The sequence below is a fragment of the Ischnura elegans genome, chromosome 4, assembly GCF_921293095.1.
Source record: "Ischnura elegans chromosome 4, ioIscEleg1.1, whole genome shotgun sequence".
Taxonomy (NCBI): Eukaryota; Metazoa; Arthropoda; class Insecta; order Odonata; family Coenagrionidae; genus Ischnura; species Ischnura elegans.
The window spans coordinates 40,873,529-40,890,693 of NC_060249.1; the positions used below are offsets into that span (position 1 = coordinate 40,873,529).

The 17,165-nt window shown below is 36.3% G+C and overlaps 1 protein-coding gene across 4 annotated transcripts in view; it reads left to right on the top strand.

Annotated features, from left to right (window-relative positions):
- The first annotated feature begins 302 nt into the window (after positions 1-302).
- Positions 303-17,165, top strand: part of LOC124157339 (phospholipid hydroperoxide glutathione peroxidase) — a 28,155-nt gene continuing 11,292 nt past the window's right edge. The window contains exons 1-5 of one of the 4 annotated variants that reach the window (XM_046531981.1): positions 303-411; positions 781-848; positions 936-1,027; positions 13,204-13,351; positions 15,544-15,689. In XM_046531981.1, the coding sequence (XP_046387937.1) occupies positions 846-848; positions 936-1,027; positions 13,204-13,351; positions 15,544-15,689 (389 nt within the window). In that variant the 5' untranslated portion in view covers positions 303-411; positions 781-845. Of the gene's footprint in view, positions 428-501; positions 527-665; positions 849-935; positions 1,028-13,203; positions 13,352-15,543; positions 15,690-17,165 lie in introns of those variants that run through there. The other 3 variants (XM_046531980.1, XM_046531979.1, XM_046531978.1) reach the window with 3 other exon arrangements.

Below are 17,165 nucleotides of genomic sequence, written 5' to 3' on the forward strand. Positions count from 1 at the left end.
CTGCACAATGTTCGCATAGTACAGTGGCGTAGGTTACTTTTGCACAATATGCATTAATCCGTATAAAATATCGTTCATATGTATCCGCAGATAACATTACACAATATTAAAATATGTTTCTTCCGCTGCACTGCTCTTTATTTTGCCAATGAAAAGTAATTCACACTAAAAGGATTATGTTGGTAATAGCATGAAGGATATCGAATAGGATGCTGAACTTGATGAATTTTCACTAGCGCCCCAGGTCTTCACGCGGTGTCTTATCCACAACATTAGGTAAGCCGGCGGCCTATACTTCTTTCACGGCCTTGCGGAAGATCGAATTGCAGACGAAAGTGACAGTTGGATTTTTACGAGAATTTTAATTCTGCGCCTGAATATCTGGTTTTGACAACCTAGCTTTAGATTTAGGTGACGGACATTAAAGGTTACAAATTATATAGCTTATAAATTGTGTAAATATCACCCTAAAACAGTCTTCGCCTCTGTAATTCTATCCTCTTAAAATATCTGTTAATGACGCCCGGTGAATATTGTTTACTTTTAATTTGTGAAAGTTATAAGCTCAACTTTTAATTCTACAAATGAATGGTCTTATTATTCTCTCCTAAATTTGATATCTAATCAAACTGCTGAAATTTGGACCTGTGTGTTCAGTGATTACTAGTGATTATGCAACCAGCGCTTGGATTCCGATCAATTCCGATCGTCAGTTGGGAACGATCCTTGAGTGCTTGATCAGTCAGCGAATTTTCTGTAATTTAAATATGTTAATTCTAGGAAGGAAACTTCTTGGGACCACCATAGCAGCACTTGGTCTGATTTCAACGTCTAGAGTGGGCACAATGGTATTTATGAGTAGTCTAGAACTTATGTAATCAGCGAGACCTTTTTGATGATTACGCAGAAGTGAAAATGTTAATTTTCTTATTCAGGCTTCCAACGAGGATTGGAAAAATGCGAAGACGATTTACGATTTCACTGTTAAGGATATCAAGGGTAATGAAGTCTCGCTGGAGAAATACAGGTTATTGCAGTTTTTCTGATTCAAATCTATCATCATTTTAGCTATCTTCATGCTTTTCTTAGATTGTTTTAATTGTTTTAAATTTAAATTTAGTTGACACCAGTGTTAACCGCATTCATTGTCGATTGCATTGGTACGTGAGTGACTGTATTATTATGTTGTGAGGTTTTCTTTTTCAGAAATGAGATTTACTCTTCATCATTATAAACTTTAAATGCTTTCGTATGGCTTTTTAAAGATTCAGTATCCATTTTGAGATTTTATAATAATAATAAATTTATTTCACCATTGGCAGTATACACATCTGCAAGGCTAAAGTCAATATGAGATTTACAAATAATTACATACCAACATACATACATACATGATTGAAAATTGCCAGGTTCTTGGGAATTCTCAAGATAATCATTTCACTATTATATGTACAAACATTAGAAACAGAGCCGAGAGGGAATAAAATACTAACAGAAAGTATGGAAAAATATAGGCATTCAAGTTGCCATCTAGAAAATTTCCTTACAATGCGTCCTCCAGATATTCATAAATACTGTAGTAGCATTTTTCAGCTAGGAGGATTTTTAGTCTCTTTTTAAATATGGAAAGTGATCTGCTATTTTTTATTTCTTCAGGAATTTTATTGTAAATGGATCGAGGCAGAGTGGTTGGGACCATTTAGGCAGAGAGAGCTGGAATACTGGTTTGAATGGATGTTATTTCTAGAACGGGCGAGGTGATCTATGTATCCCTGATAAAAATAAACTCCTCCATTGAGGAGAGATCTACCCTCCATTGAGGGTAAGGGAAGGATAGGTGTACCCTTCCTATACCCTTCAGCAAGGGTACACGAAGGGTATTTTTGAACATTGGTGGGTACGCCCTCTCCTTCCTGGAGTGTATGGGAAGGGTTTGGCCAGCCTCAATGAAAGGTACGGGAAGGATAGGTGTAACCTTCCTATACCCTTCAGCAAGGGTACATGAAGGGTATTTTAGAACAATGGTGGGTACGCCCTCTCCTTCCTGGAGTGTACGGGAAGGGTTTGGCCAGCCTCAATGAAGGGTAGGACTAATATAAAAACTAAAAATCCATAAATTAACATAAAAATTTAAAAAATCGCTAATCAACTTAATTAAACGAATGGGGATGAGTTGCAACAGTGATTTCCAAAAGTTATAGGGCAGAAAAAAAATTAGCCTTCAAGTGGTCTTGAACCTCGGACCTGCGTGTGTGGAGGATATATTGGAGGATTGTGAACTAGTGATTTAACAACCTCGGCTATCGAGATACTTGACAGGAATAGCTTCTCAACGGAACTTATACAAAATCTTAAGATGAGATTCGCACCTGGGCCTATGTGGAAGAAAGCTGTGACTTTTTTCTACCACACCTATTTCGTTTCAGAAAATAAGATCGGCATTCAAATACCGAACATCACTCTCGCTATGTCTCATTGTCAGCCACACAAGAATGAAAGAACTTCTAAATGAGCTTTTTTCACACAATTATAGAAACTATTGTGTACAATGGCGTAGTCAGGAATTTCGTTTAAGGGGGGGGGGGTCCAAAACCAGGTGGGGAAAGTTTTGAAAAACAGGATAGTAAGTATTGGGTTTCAACTTATTCAAACACTTTTCATAATCGAAAAAACTTCAATAGTCAAAGAAATATTTTTTAAATTCATTATTTTTCAATATTTTGATTTCTTTTATGAAGGAAAATGATTGTGTTTTTATATTTCGGGGGGGTGGAGGGTCCGAACCCCCCGAACCCCACCCCTGGCTACGCCACTGAATATGTATATCATTGTTTTCCTTAAGGAAATTTTTAAGATTAGTTGCGTAGCCCATCTATCTTTACTTTCAAAGACTGCTTAGGTTCTTGTACAGAACTCAATACTCTTTAGCAGGTGAAAGTAGCTGAGGAGACACTTTCAGGATATGTTTTCCTCAGTTATAAATGCTAAGTCCCAAGGAAGGGTAGACAAAGGATTTTTCTACCCTTCCTTTACTCTTAATGGTGGGTAGAGGGAGGGTAGATGGATGGTACCCAGTGAGAAATGAGTCATCGAATCGCCGTCGATTCGACGTCGAAGTAGTCGTCGATAAAATGTCGATGGCAACGCATCGATCGATGTCTATATGGTCCGAAAATCGACGTGTTTTCGACGTCGACATCATCGACGTGTTTTCGATGTCGATGTCATCGACGTGTTTTCTATGTCGACGTGATACCGTCTTCTTACCTGCGATTCCTAATAATAATTTTTGAAATATACATCTTTTCGGCTAATGAAGAGTATCTATTGCTGCCCCAACGACGGATTTCACTCGAGCTCGCATTGTCTAAAAAAATGAAGGCTGAAATAATTAGAATGTTTCAAATTTATTATGGTGAATTGTAATCTCATGTCCTTCGTATTTATCTTCAATAATAATCAGAAACCTTTGAGAAAAAATGTGTGATGTTGATATATATCTATGACGCGAGGCTAAAGGTACCGAAATGACACGAAACGAAACACCGACAGCAACCGACACAAGTTTCAACCGACTTACCAGAGCGACAGAGTCCAAAGATTAGTAGAGACCGGTAGAGACTGCGAGACTGCCTTCAAGCTTCAACACCATGCGCTTCCGATAAAGTTACAGAATGAAAAGGAATCAAAGATTGTTCTCCGAGATTAAGACTAATGTGTATGATTTAATAAAATAATTATTTAATTTTAGCTTTATGATTTGAGTCACATATGTTTTAATAGAGTCTCACCGTTAAATTTAAGACTTTGTCACAACATCACTCAGCCAATCAACACGCTGGCCCCTCTGACCAATGAGAATAACACGTCGTAAAATCGTCGATTGAACAAATAAAATCGACATCGACCACATATCGATCTATAGTCGTCGAATCGACGAAGATTCGACGTAGATTCGATGAACCATTTCTCACTGGGGTAAGGGAAGGAGTTCCAAGGAAGAGTACACGAAGGATTTTTCTCTCCTTCCCTTACCCTTAATGGTGGGTAGAGGAAGGGTTGACGGATGGTAAGGGAAGGAGTTCCAAGGAAGGGCACACAAAGGATTTTTCTACCCTTCCCTTACCCTTAATGGTGGGTAGAGGAAGGGTAGACGGATTGTAAGGGAAGGAGTTCCAAGGAAGGGTACACGAAGGATTTTTCTCTCCTTCCCTTACCCTTAATGGTGGGTAGAGGAAGGGTTGACGGATGGTAAGGGAAGGAGTTCCAAGGAAGGGTACACGAAGGATTTTTCTACCCTTCCCTTACCCTTAATGGTGGGTAGGGCGTGGGTTGTGCAAGGGTAACTACCCACCATGAAGGCTACTACCCTTCCTTTACCCACCATGGTGGAGTATATTTTTATCAGGGATGTTATGTTTGCTATCATTTTGTGACTAAATAATCTGAGTTACGCTGTACGCTGCAAATTTACAGCCATAAAGTTGATCCTTGTTTATAGCTCATTATGAGTTCCTGGGGTTCAGCATATGAATTTTAATTTCAGCACTTGCTGGTATCAGTGGTGGATACAGAAAAAACTCAAAGAGAGGGCGAGGCCATAAAAAATATCGTGGCCTTCCTTTGCTTTTATCATAATGCCCACATAGCACAAAATACCTTCTAGATGTCTACAAATTATCTAGAACGTCTTCAGCTAATGTCTATAAAATATCTTGTAGATATTTTTTTAGATATCTGAATGTCCGCTTTTTTACTAGATATCTTTGAGAATTAATTTTCTAGGCATTCATATTCAAATTGGATCCATTGGGAAAATTCAAGATAAATGAGTAAAATATAATACTTTTCGGTATCACAAGAGTTTATTTTCAACAACAGTGTACTGGTGGAGCATTAGGTGATGGTAGGGTACTTTATGGGTATTCTTCCTGAATATTGGGACCTCTCTGGCATTCACTTCTTTCTAATGGGGGCTTCCTCCTCCGATTCCAAATTGGAAGTTAACAAAGCAGCTTACAATTTCCTTTTAGAATTCTCTTAGGTGTCTGCAACATTATCAATGAATGTTGGTTCAGTGTCTTGCAATATAGGCCTTGAAGAATTTTTAATGCAAGTTTTTGCCAACGTATTTAAACACCTTCATCAGGGTTATTAATGAATGATATTTATATGAATGAGTGCATAACTGTGATACTTAAAAGGCTATGCCAATATTTGTTATGAAAATAACAAAATAGTTTTAAATCAATTAAAAAAAGCAGAGACTAGAAATTTGAAATACCTTTCATTCCATTGAATTGGATTTGTTTATTGATGGTAACTATAGTTTATAAGCTGAGACAGTTACCTATCAATTTTGATTTCTCTAGACATATACAAAAAGAGTCTCTGCTCAAAAAGACACATGCTAGACATCTAGTAGATTTTTATAATATCCAAGACATTTAAGACATTTTCTAGACTCTAGTAGATATTCAAAATATCCAAGATGTTGAAGATATTTTCTAGACATCTGGAAGATATTAAAGATTTCCAAGACATTGAAGATATTTTTTAGACATCTAGAAGATAGTTTGTGCTATATGGGTAAAACATTAATCCAGTCACATGTAAATTTTTAGAGGTGCATGCCCCTTGGACCCCCCATGTGTATCTGCCAGTGGCTGGTTTGCATTGTGAAAATAGCTTTTAATAGGTTTTGCATCAGCTAAATTCTTGTTTCTTTTTCATATTTGACTTCTGACAGAGCTATATTTGTTTAGTTTGTTCCAAAGTCTTGTATTTTACCATGGTGTCTGACATCCCACATAGCAGAAATACGTGTTGGATACATCTCTGAGACTTTTCCAAGATGTCACTATGTTTAAAAAAATTGTCTCTTGAGGTGTCACATGAGAAATCTCGGAAAAGGCTCTGAGGTGTCTAATGAGGCATTAGAGATGCATCTGAGACTCCTCAGGAACGTCTCTTAAAGGTCTTAGTACATGGCCTCTTTGTATAGTTATGGTGGGCCTTCTGTCATACTTCTCTCGATTATTATTTCAATAAATTTGTGATATACAATGATCTTTTGAAAAGAAGAATTCCATATTAAATATGACTACATTGATAATCACAACTTCAGAATTTCTCCAAAAAATAGGTATGGTATGATAAAAAAAACTTTTGGGGTATGTTGCCATGTCAATTTTCAGGTGGCCCCAACATTTCCCGGCCTTGCTTCCTGATCAGAGTCCCTTGAAAAAGCGACCAGCATTAGTGAGGAAGTATTGGTGCCACTCAGAATTTGACGCATTGACATAGCCCAAAAGCATAGATAAAATAGACATAGCTAATGTGTTGAGTTCCCAAGAAATAGTAAACGAAGAATTAGGTTAGGTTGGAGTTGATGGTGTTAAATGTGTAAAGAATTATTTTCTGAACATCTCACTGCTCTGAGACATTCGCGATGATCGAGATATTCGAGACTATGGTGAGACATCTCCGAGACATTTATCGTGATGTGGGATATCTCTGAGACATACGTACCTGAGTGGTACCATATTTGTGTGGAAAATAATTCATTTGCCTCAGTCAGCCTACTAATCTCTTCATTTTTCAGGGCAAATGTGTGACCACTCAGATGTTTCTTGGAGACATCTACAAGCTTATGAGATCATTGTGTGTCGTGAAATTTATCTGGAATATTTAATGCTATGTGGGAATTCTCTTAATTGAATATAGTCAACCAAATTACATAGATAAGGGAGTCTCCCTGAAGGATGTCTCCAATAGGCGAGTCCTTTTGGGTTCTTGAAAGGCAAGACCACAGTCTTGACTTGAATAAAAATTAAAACACATTAACACGTTCCGTGCTGACCGTTTTTTGAAGAAAATGCCCTGTGGCTGACTTTTTGGCAAAAATTTGTATTTTTTTATTATTATTTTAACGACGTGATCTTATGATTTGTGATGCCTGCTACATGTTTTCGCACTTTTTTTTTTTAAATAACCCTTCATTTGTTAAAAATTTGAAATTTAAATTTTCTAAGTATCCTGTCAAACTTTTGATACCTTCCCGCAACACACCTACATGTTTCCCACATTTCTTTGCTCTTTGTCAGTACTGTAGCGAAAACCGGTTCAGACTTTATCACTTTCTGGAAAAAAACTAATGGAAATAGTAATGCAGCAAACATTATTTTTATAATCTGGAAATGATACATTCAAATACAATTTTAAATGTTTTATTGCTCAAAAGAAAATATTGCGATTATTACCAATATTTCCAGCAAAAGTGTTGTTCCCTATGGTGGAAAAATTATTATGAACGATATGATATCCTCTGGATAAGATTTTATAATGATATACATTGGTTTATAAATGAAAGGGAAAATTTGTATAAACGAAGAATTGTTGCAATGAAACATATTGTTTTACAAATCAAAAATTGACCAGCATTTTTAGAATAATTTTTCAGTTACTAAATACTTCGCATAAAATAATATCTTTCTAAATAAATATTGAAATAGAAAATATAAAAGGTAAACATTAAAAAATAATTTTTTCCCGCTGGGTAAATAATTTTCTGCATCACAAATTCTTGTGATACTTCTGGAAACAGTCAAGACACAATCGAGGATCAGATAGGCAGGTGGGGCTATAATATGATGTATCCTGGTGGACATTCTTCTTGAAGCACTGCCTACATCTCTTCTGTTTTCGTCTTTTCTGTCTATCGTGTTTTTCATATAATCGGGGAAATGTCCTAATAAGCCCTTGGTTTTGGTTGAGGCAGGATAGGATGACTATCTCCTCAAAGGGATTGAAGGTACAGATATTGTCATAAGAGATTCTATAACTGGAATTAGAAATTCGATGAGAGGAATTTTTCAAAAATTTTCTTTCAATAAAAATTACGTTTCAGCAACAGTGATTTCAGTAGGTGGATTCCCAATTTTTAGTACCATTTGATGAATTTTCTTTCAATGGGAAAGTCAGTCATCATTTGATCCCAATGATCGATGCCACAATTTTAATTGCTATATTCAACCACCGCCTGTGGCTTTCTTGGCGTGCACCCTCGCCTTTTCGTAGATTCGTTCATTTTTTGCACTGAATTCAGCAATGATCATCCGCACTTCCCTCTTATCCGTCCACCGTCCACCTTAGGATACCGATTTTATACTCATGAAAGGCCTCCACCACCTCACCTTTCTTTAATTCGTAGCAGAGCACCAAAAGAGGAATAACTTTCTTGCCTCTCCTCAGTGTCCCCGTCAAGTTAGGTTTCCCATTTGGATGGAATCTAGAACTGGCTACATTGTTATAAAAGTTATCAATATGAAAGGATTAGCCTCAGTCAAAATGATCCTCCATCATTTGTTTACCATCTTCTCCGACTGGCCTTTTCCGGACACTTCTGAGTTGGAGGACCTGCAGCACCAAACCCTTTGCTTCCGTCAACATATACAACTTCATTGCGTACCTGTAGCGCTTTCCCCTCATATATTCACTATATCCCAACCTAGCTCTCCATGGAATCATAGACTCTTCCAAACTTAGGTCACGTGAGCGGGTCACTACTTTTTCCATTCTTTCCTTGAATGCGTCTATATGGGGCTAATTTTGAATAATCAGTGGGCCAGAGGAGTGTTAGAGTCAGAGAACGTAGATAGGTTCTTGTTGATTTGAAGGGCTTGGAGAATTGACGTGAATTGATCAAGCGACTTCTCTCTCCTGAAGCAATGCAAGTCATATAAAGATCAAGCTTTTCAATTATTGGAGATACGGGAGATTTGGATAATTCTAGCACGAAAAATAAGGCCAAAAAGTGGGGAAATTCTTCTATGGTTAAATATTTCCATCTAGTAAATTTCCTTCAGGACACGTATTGCCCATTTTATATCCTCGGATGTATATATCCTCGGGCTGGATCAGTTTCTCCGAGTTCAGCGGCATGTTACTGGGTTAGTGGAAATTGTTCTCTTAGGAATTTTTTTGTTGGGGAGGATGCCAAATAGAGTGCTTGTAAGTATTTCGGATATTATGGAAAAAATCAAGTAATGAGTCTCTAATTCAAATGCTAGTGAACATAAGGATGGAGAAGTCTGGCTATTGTGCATGAAATGTAAATAGTAAAAATAAATCGCAATGTGGAACCAGGACTTTACTGAAGTTATTGTAAAATTTATGCAAATATATTATTTCATGCATAGCAGCAAATAAACATAGGGATAACAACAAATTTTGCCATGATGAAATCATAGCAAATAAAATTCACTCTGAAACTTTAAAAGTATAAGAACGGATTGTTATTTTATTTTTATTTATTTATTGTTATCGTAAGGATAAAAATACACATACCTGGAGTATGTCCGAAATTAGGCAACTAGCTAAGCAATTTACCACGATAGCGTTAATTGGCATAAAAAATGAAAATAACAACAAGGGAAAAATATCTGTATTCCTTCTTGTAAAAACCAATTAAATAAACACAATCTAATCATTGCGTTAAAAGTCATAAAGAAAGATAAAATACCTTGTAATAAATTGATTACCTATCCTCGTCAAATGTAAAAGTATCTTTTTATTATTTCGTTTTGAATATTAGTAAAAGTTTTTTTTAAAGTACAAGAACAATTGTGAGAATATACAACTGTTTTCTGCATTATAAAATGAAAGTAATAAAAAAATACATTGTAAAAAGCCACCCCCAAAGACGTCCTTGCAGAGCAAAACCGGGTAAAATAGAAAAACACGGAAAAAATCGAAAAAAAAATTTTTCGGAGCTTTCCGCACGGCAAATAGGCGAAGAGTGGTGACTGACCCTCTCCCATACCCTAACAGCGGTGGCTGGCGCTCAGGGCGGAATATAACGCAAAAGGGAATCATGACGTAGCGTCTACGTCATCAGTCACTGGGTAGTGGCTGCCATGACGTAGACGCTAAGTCGTCAGCACGGAACGTGTTAAGCAGATGAGTAATTCTTCCCTCATCTTGTTAGAAAAATGTACTGAGTGAGAAAGATATGAACCCCTTGTGAGGGAAATGCTTCTTTACTTGGTGCCAACATATCTCTGTATGACACAGAATTTTAACATTACAGTTTGGACTGTGGTGGTACAATACTAAAACTTGCCCCTTATTAACACATTTACAACAACTGTATTCAAATAGTCATCTTGGTAAATGTGCTGATCTTGACTTCAAATCATTATCAAACTGTAATAAAAATTGAAATAGATTGAAGCTTGCTTGAATACAGCATCAAATGCACATATATGGAACAAGGACTTTGAAAATAAGAACCTGTGTGACCTACTCATTGCTCAACACAAGAGCATTGCATCCAACTTTTACTTGAAAGAAGAGTCGACCTGTGGTTTCTTTACTTCATGTCTTTAAAAGCCATTCTTTGAATGAATGCTTGTACCTAACATGGCCTGCCAGGCTATGAATACATAGTAAAATTCTAGCTCTGAATTATCAACATATTTCATAATTGTGTTTATCGGGTGGTAGATATAAGAGGGAATTATGATTCCTCCATTTTTTTAATTGTCAATTGTGTACAGTTCTTTATTGATGACACAATTTGTGAATACCACACCTCAGGAAAAATATTTGAAAGTTAGTGTAATGAAGAGTGAACTTGTGAAGTGAGTGAAAAAAATATCATTGCATGGGATAAGGTTGTACTGTAATGAATTTCAAAGGCATTTTCGTTACACAGGGTGGAGAAAAATTTTGTCGCAAAATTTTAACCCTGGATAGCTGATGCCACATGTGAATAGGAACCAAAATTACTAATGATGTTAAGGTGGAAAGCACACCATTTTCAAACTACAGAAACTTGGAGCCAACCACTCCAATTGGCTGCAAGCTAGTATGCAGTCCTGTGCTTGAGGAAGGCTACCCACCAACCCAGAATTAGATTTACCGTGGTTATCATCATCTAAAATCTTTGACTTCTCATGGGTCAGGTGGAGAATGTTCTCTTTATCACTTTGAAGCCTATTTAATCTAGGAAGCATATTTTGTCAAAAATTTGTCCTGCCAACTGAATTTTATTATTCAAGGGACTGATTAATCATAATAGCCCTAAATTATAATGAATACCCTTGATAAATATGCAACTCCAATCAGCAATTGAAGTAGGAGAGATCAAAAGGCAATGGTAGCCATCTTGTTGCTGTCAAACTCGACCAAAAGGTCTCAAAGTATCAACTGCTTCCCCTTGGACTAGTTTGTGCTACTTGGGAAACTAATTATTTTATTTATTAGTATTTCTGCTAAACCAATGGTGAATAACTGATGAGGTGCAACTAGTTTTCTGCAAAATAAAGTATAAATCTTTTGTGATATTTTCATTTACCTTAACTATTTCTCGCTAAGGGTTTTTAAATCAGACATTATCATCAATGGTCAGTAATCTGAAGGTTCGTTTGATGCTGCTCTCTTCTTTTTTCTTCTTCAATAGAATCTCTTCAGATTTACATAATTCTTGGTTTGTGTGTGAGTGGTGTTTTAATAAAGGCAACCTCAATGCGGCCCCATCAACCCTTGAAAATTTTCCTTCGTAGTGTGTGTGCTACTGAAGTGCTTTCAGCTGAGAAGCTGGAGTTGGTCATTGCTGCAAATTATCCTGTATGTACCTGTAAACCAACACGTTTAATTGTTTTATACCTCAGCCATTGGAGTTAATCTTTTCAATTCACTGTTCTTAGCTCTGTAGATATACATGGTTTAGATATACATGGTTGGTCTAATTGCATGAGCAAGGTTAAAATTCAGACCATATGAGGAACTGAGCAGTGTATGATGATAAGAATGCTCTGCTGCCACCAGTGGCTCATGTGCAGGTAGGCACCTTATATAAAAGAGTTTGATTGACTGAGGGGTTCCTTTCTGAAGGGGCCAGGTTTGTCTCCAATGGGCCAGTCTGAATGGGTTCTTGTAAAGCAAAGTAACAGTTCCTACTATTGGTAAGCTACTTACCTAGTCTTCTTAAATTTGTCTCTTTCACGTCCATTATAGAGGGTGAAGAAAAATTGTCACAAAATTTTAACCCTGGATAGCTGATGCCAGTAGGAACCAAAATTACTAATAATGTTTTGGTCGAAAACACAACATTTTTAAACTACATAAACTCTGAGCCAAGAGCTCAGATGGGGTTTGAGCTTGCCTTGTTGCTGGATGCCTTGGTTGCATTGCGATCTCCAGCAGGCAAAGCATTCATAATCATGAGTTTGTCCAGAGCATTTGGCAACAGTGCAAGATCATGGCCAATTGGAGCACTTGGCTTGAAGTTGCTGTTGTTTAAAAATTGTGCGTTTTTGACCGAAACATCATTAGAACTTTTGGTTCCTACTTTTGTTTGGAATCCGCTATCCATGGTTAAAATTTAATGACACAATTTTGCTCCACCTGAATCTGCCTTTGACATTCATTACAACAGTAGGATTCCTCGTCTTGGTTATCATTTTAACTAGGTCATAGGACTTTATCATTACTCATCCAATTTGTGTGTGAGAAATTAGCGAGATAATTAGAATTCTTATTTATAGTGCATAACCCTTTTAGAGTCAGCCTATTTTACCCACTATGCTGAAGAATGCCAGGGCTTTTTCTGGCAAATGTGTAGTTTTGCACTTAAAAATTTACATAAAGCCTAATATGCATTTTCAGAATTTTTTTTACCTGCTCCCAAACCTTACAGGCATGTTAAAGCATGACAGATACTAAAAATAGTTACCAAAGCTACATGAAACACAAAAAAATAAAAGGCGTGAGTGTAAAAAAACCGGCCGATAAGTCAGCCCTTGGAACTCTTCGCACATAACCCCTGGGCCGATGGATCGGCCCGCTGAGACTAAAAGGGTTAAAATAGGTTGAGGGTAACCTTTTGCTATTACAAAAAAAAATATCTTCATGCCTTTCTCATTGTGGCCATTTCAGCTAAGCACTATATACATTTTACTGTATAATTTCTGATTAAAGTTGTGATATGATGAAAAATCATAGAATTATTCTTATTTATCCTTATCAGAAAACTTTTGTGTATGTGTTGTGTTTAAACAAATGTGTTTTTAATAATAAGAAGAAGATCAGTGCATGAGATTTAGTTGCCTGTTTCTTTAAAAAAATACTTTTAGGGGTAGTCATTTGTTTTCATTCTTCAGGTTTTATAATTACTACCAATGATTTCTACTTTTTCAGGGGGCATGTGGCTATCATAGTCAATGTGGCATCTCAGTGTGGACTGACGGCCACCAATTACAAGGAGCTTCAGGAATTATATGATAAATATGGTGAGAGTAAAGGTCTTCGGATTCTTGCTTTCCCTTGCAATCAATTTGCAGGACAGGTGTGTAGTTGAAAAAAAATTGTATTCTCTTTTATTATGTATTATTGTGTGATGTATTTTAAGTTCTTATTACTTCTTCCTTGATGTTTGTTGGTATTTGAATTAAGATTAATTTTAATAATTAGCTAAACTTGTATGTATATCATCTTTGATTATGATGTAATTGTCGTTAATTTGTACTGGATGCAGTTTTTCATTATCTTGTTCATGGGCAAGAACGAGGTAGCTTTCGAGTGAATGGTGTTACATATTGCTTCACGTAAGAAGAGAGTTAGAAGGGTATTAATAGAAAGAATTAACACTTTATTTAACAGAATTATTTTATTTTACCTTGAAATATGATCAATAAATGTTTGTATTTAGTTCTTGGTCAACATTTCGACAATTATATTTGTCATCCTTAGGGCTTGGGACTTCATTGGGAAACTAGTAGATAAAAAACAACTATATTTAGTATTTCACAAATTATGTGACATTGACTCTTAATCATTATTTTATTTAACTTCAAAGCAGGTTTTTTGTGTGTGGATGATTTTGGGGCCATAGTCCCTATTGAAGTTTTCTTCTAATTATCTCCAACACCTCTCGAATTGGCCTGTGGTTGAAGTCTTTCATCTTCACCATTACTGTTGTTTTGGAAGACTGTCAGTTGCAGGTTCCATTTCCGCTGACATTGAAGGCTGTCCAAGTAGAAATGTGCGCTTGCGTTCTTCTTATTGAATAGTTATTTCTTGTTGAAGGTTTTGCAAATTGTCTCACATGCTCCTTCCAATTGAAATGATGTTGCCTTTTTCCTCGAGCAGTTACTTGTTTTTAAATTGGCACTTACTATTGGCTCTTATTTATTTCATATCGGTGGAGAATTTTTCCTATTTATCCGTTACGTTATGGACGAATTGAAGAGGCTTTCTTAGATGAAGGTCTATCTACATCAGGAGAGCTCCAATTACTGCATTCATACCATTATGTATTATTTTTTTGTCCAGATTTTATAAAATGATTTCAAGATGGCGGTCCTGTCAAACCCATACTGCTGTAGTATGGTTTCCATTACATATCTTTTGGCCAGAAACTAGTTCTCATTGCTGACTATGCGGGAATGTTGGATAATAGCATCCAGCCCTTCCTTAAGCTATGCTGTATGGTGGCGCATGGTTCCAGTTCTTGAGGCTTGAGTTCTTGAAGTAACTTCATGAATTTAAGTAAATTAATGAATTTGAAATAATTTTTGCCAAGTCTGATCTCATACACATTATATGTACTTCATTTATTATCTATTATCACCTGTGCTCATAGGGAAGTGTTCTTTCAATGCTAGGAGGTCTCTGAATGAGTTTATCTAGCAGTAAATGTTGGACAACATTAAATTATTTTGAAAGTAGCGACTGAACTCAAAGATACTTAACATTGGAATGCAACTTTAATTAGCAATCGCAATATTCTTTTAATAATTTCAAATTAAATTCATAGTGTGAAGGGCAAGGGTGGGGAAGATCTCCTAGGGAAAGAGTGGAACAATGAGGAAGCACAAAATAGCGAGTTCGGCATTGGGAGGATTCCAGTCCGCAAGTCTAGGATAAAGCGAAGACTTAAGTAGCTACAACTCACCGCATGGCATGGCACTTCAGCAATGATAAGAGGACATTTCTCAGAGTGCCTTACTTATTGTGCTTACTGACTCCTCTTAAAGTAAACAAATCAAGGTTACAAACCTTAGCTAAGATTGCTCAGAGAGAGCTTGCTTTTTGGCTAGGACTTTTGTTTTGGAAAACGTTAGAAATTAAGTGCTCGTAGTGTATTCTCCCCCAAGTTGTGCTTTAGTGTATTATGTTTGCTATTTTCATTTGTTCAATTCTAATGCTGTTCTCTCTTGTTTCTCAAGTAAGTATATTCAATTATCTTGTCTTGCATAAAATATTTTACCATTCTGGTAAACTCTCATAGTGTTTTTGGGAAATTTCTTGACTTTCCTATTTTGAAAAAAAAATCCATGACATTGCCTAGTCAGCAATAAATTTTTTATTAAATTTTAAAACTTCTCCTCTTCAGAGAATGTATGTGTGCTGTTTATACCCTTTCCATTATTATATGAGGGCACCAGAAATGATTGGAAACTGAATAAAAACTTAAGTTCTGTATGTCAATGGCTGTCTCTTTCCTCAATGTAGTAGTTTCTGTCTTTCATGCTTTAGGAACCAGGAAAGCCTGAAGAAATTGTGTGCTTTGCTGCAGAACGGAATGTGACCTTTGATATGTTCGAGAAAATCAATGTGAATGGAGATAATACACATCCTCTATGGAAATTCCTCAAAGAGAAGCAAGGAGGTCTTTTAATGAAGTAAGTTTTTATTTATGTGTTTTAAATTCAACTGTAATTACATAATAAACAGATAAGGAAACATGTCAGTAGGCAAAGACAGTCCTGCTGATGTAATTGTATGCCAGATACACTGGGCACTGGAAAAGGAAAATTTCTGTGAAATATAATGACAATATGCAAAAGCCATTTGGATGGATCTCACTTTGGTATTCCTGAACCCTTTTGAAGAAAAGGAAGGAGAGCTTTATAGTACTTATCGTATGATTGACAGGATTCCCACTCAACCGTGAATAAGCATTGAATTTCATCATGAAACCTTAAAAATATCTCAATCTTGATAACAATACTACGATTTACTGATCAAATTTGGTATATTAATTATGTATCAAAGTCAGGCACGTGCAGACTCTTAGTCTACGCATTTATCCACACACAAATATTCGAAGTGTAGTCATTAGTCCTTACTATATGACGACACATTGGCCAATGTTTTCCATTTTGATGGCGGAAGTCTGTTATTTTGTCTAAGCGTTTCAATTTCAGTGATAGCTTGGGATGGACTTGTATTGGAAAAAGGAAGAATGAAATAACTTGCGTTTCTAATGGACCCAGAATAAACCATTTACGAAAATCATCTGATAAATTATAACTCGAAGTTCGGTTACCACAAGAAATGAGGGCACATGCCATATGCTTCGGAATTTGAGTTTGCCATTGGAATTCTACTAAAGGAAACATTTGTATAAGCAGTCAATTTATGGCAATAGCTCTCAATAGATTGCACTCACCTCGTTTGAGTTTATGTGAATAATATAGTGAAAGTGAAAATAAGGTGTTTCAGCAGGTATTTATTTTGTCTTTATATATTTCAAACCAAGTGCATTATTATTATATGATATTGTTTTTTTGGTTTATTCCATTGTATAAAAAATTTTAATTAAATATTTTCCGCAATCTCAGAAAGATTGGGTAAGGGAAATATGGTTACTGTGCAGTAATAACAACGTGCGCAAGAAATAATCTCTCGGCGAGGAATTAAAAAAGGACTACCGGTGTCCAGATGGAAGAAGGTCCTAAGGGCATTCGCATATTAAAGGAGGTCATGGAATTCAGCATCCAGGCAAGAGCGCAGTTGGGTTGGGCCTTTAGTCGGCCCTGAATTTTGCAAATGATAGGTGACGTCATAACAAATATCACTTTTCATTGCTGTGTTTACATTCACGGTATCTGTCGCATAAGTTAATTTTTAGTTAATATAGGGCCGGTGATTGTCTTAATGTTGGCTTATTAGTGGACCGTGAATTTGACGACATTGAGATCGTGAAAACCTGAAAAAACCGTGAAACATTGAAAAAAAAAAAAAAAATTGTGAAAACCTGGAAAAAAACGTGAATTTCATTTTTTAGGTGGAGTGGGAACCCTGAATTGAAGAGGGAATACAGCAAAAGAGTATATACGTAGAAAACACTCACAATTATCATGCTGCGGCATATC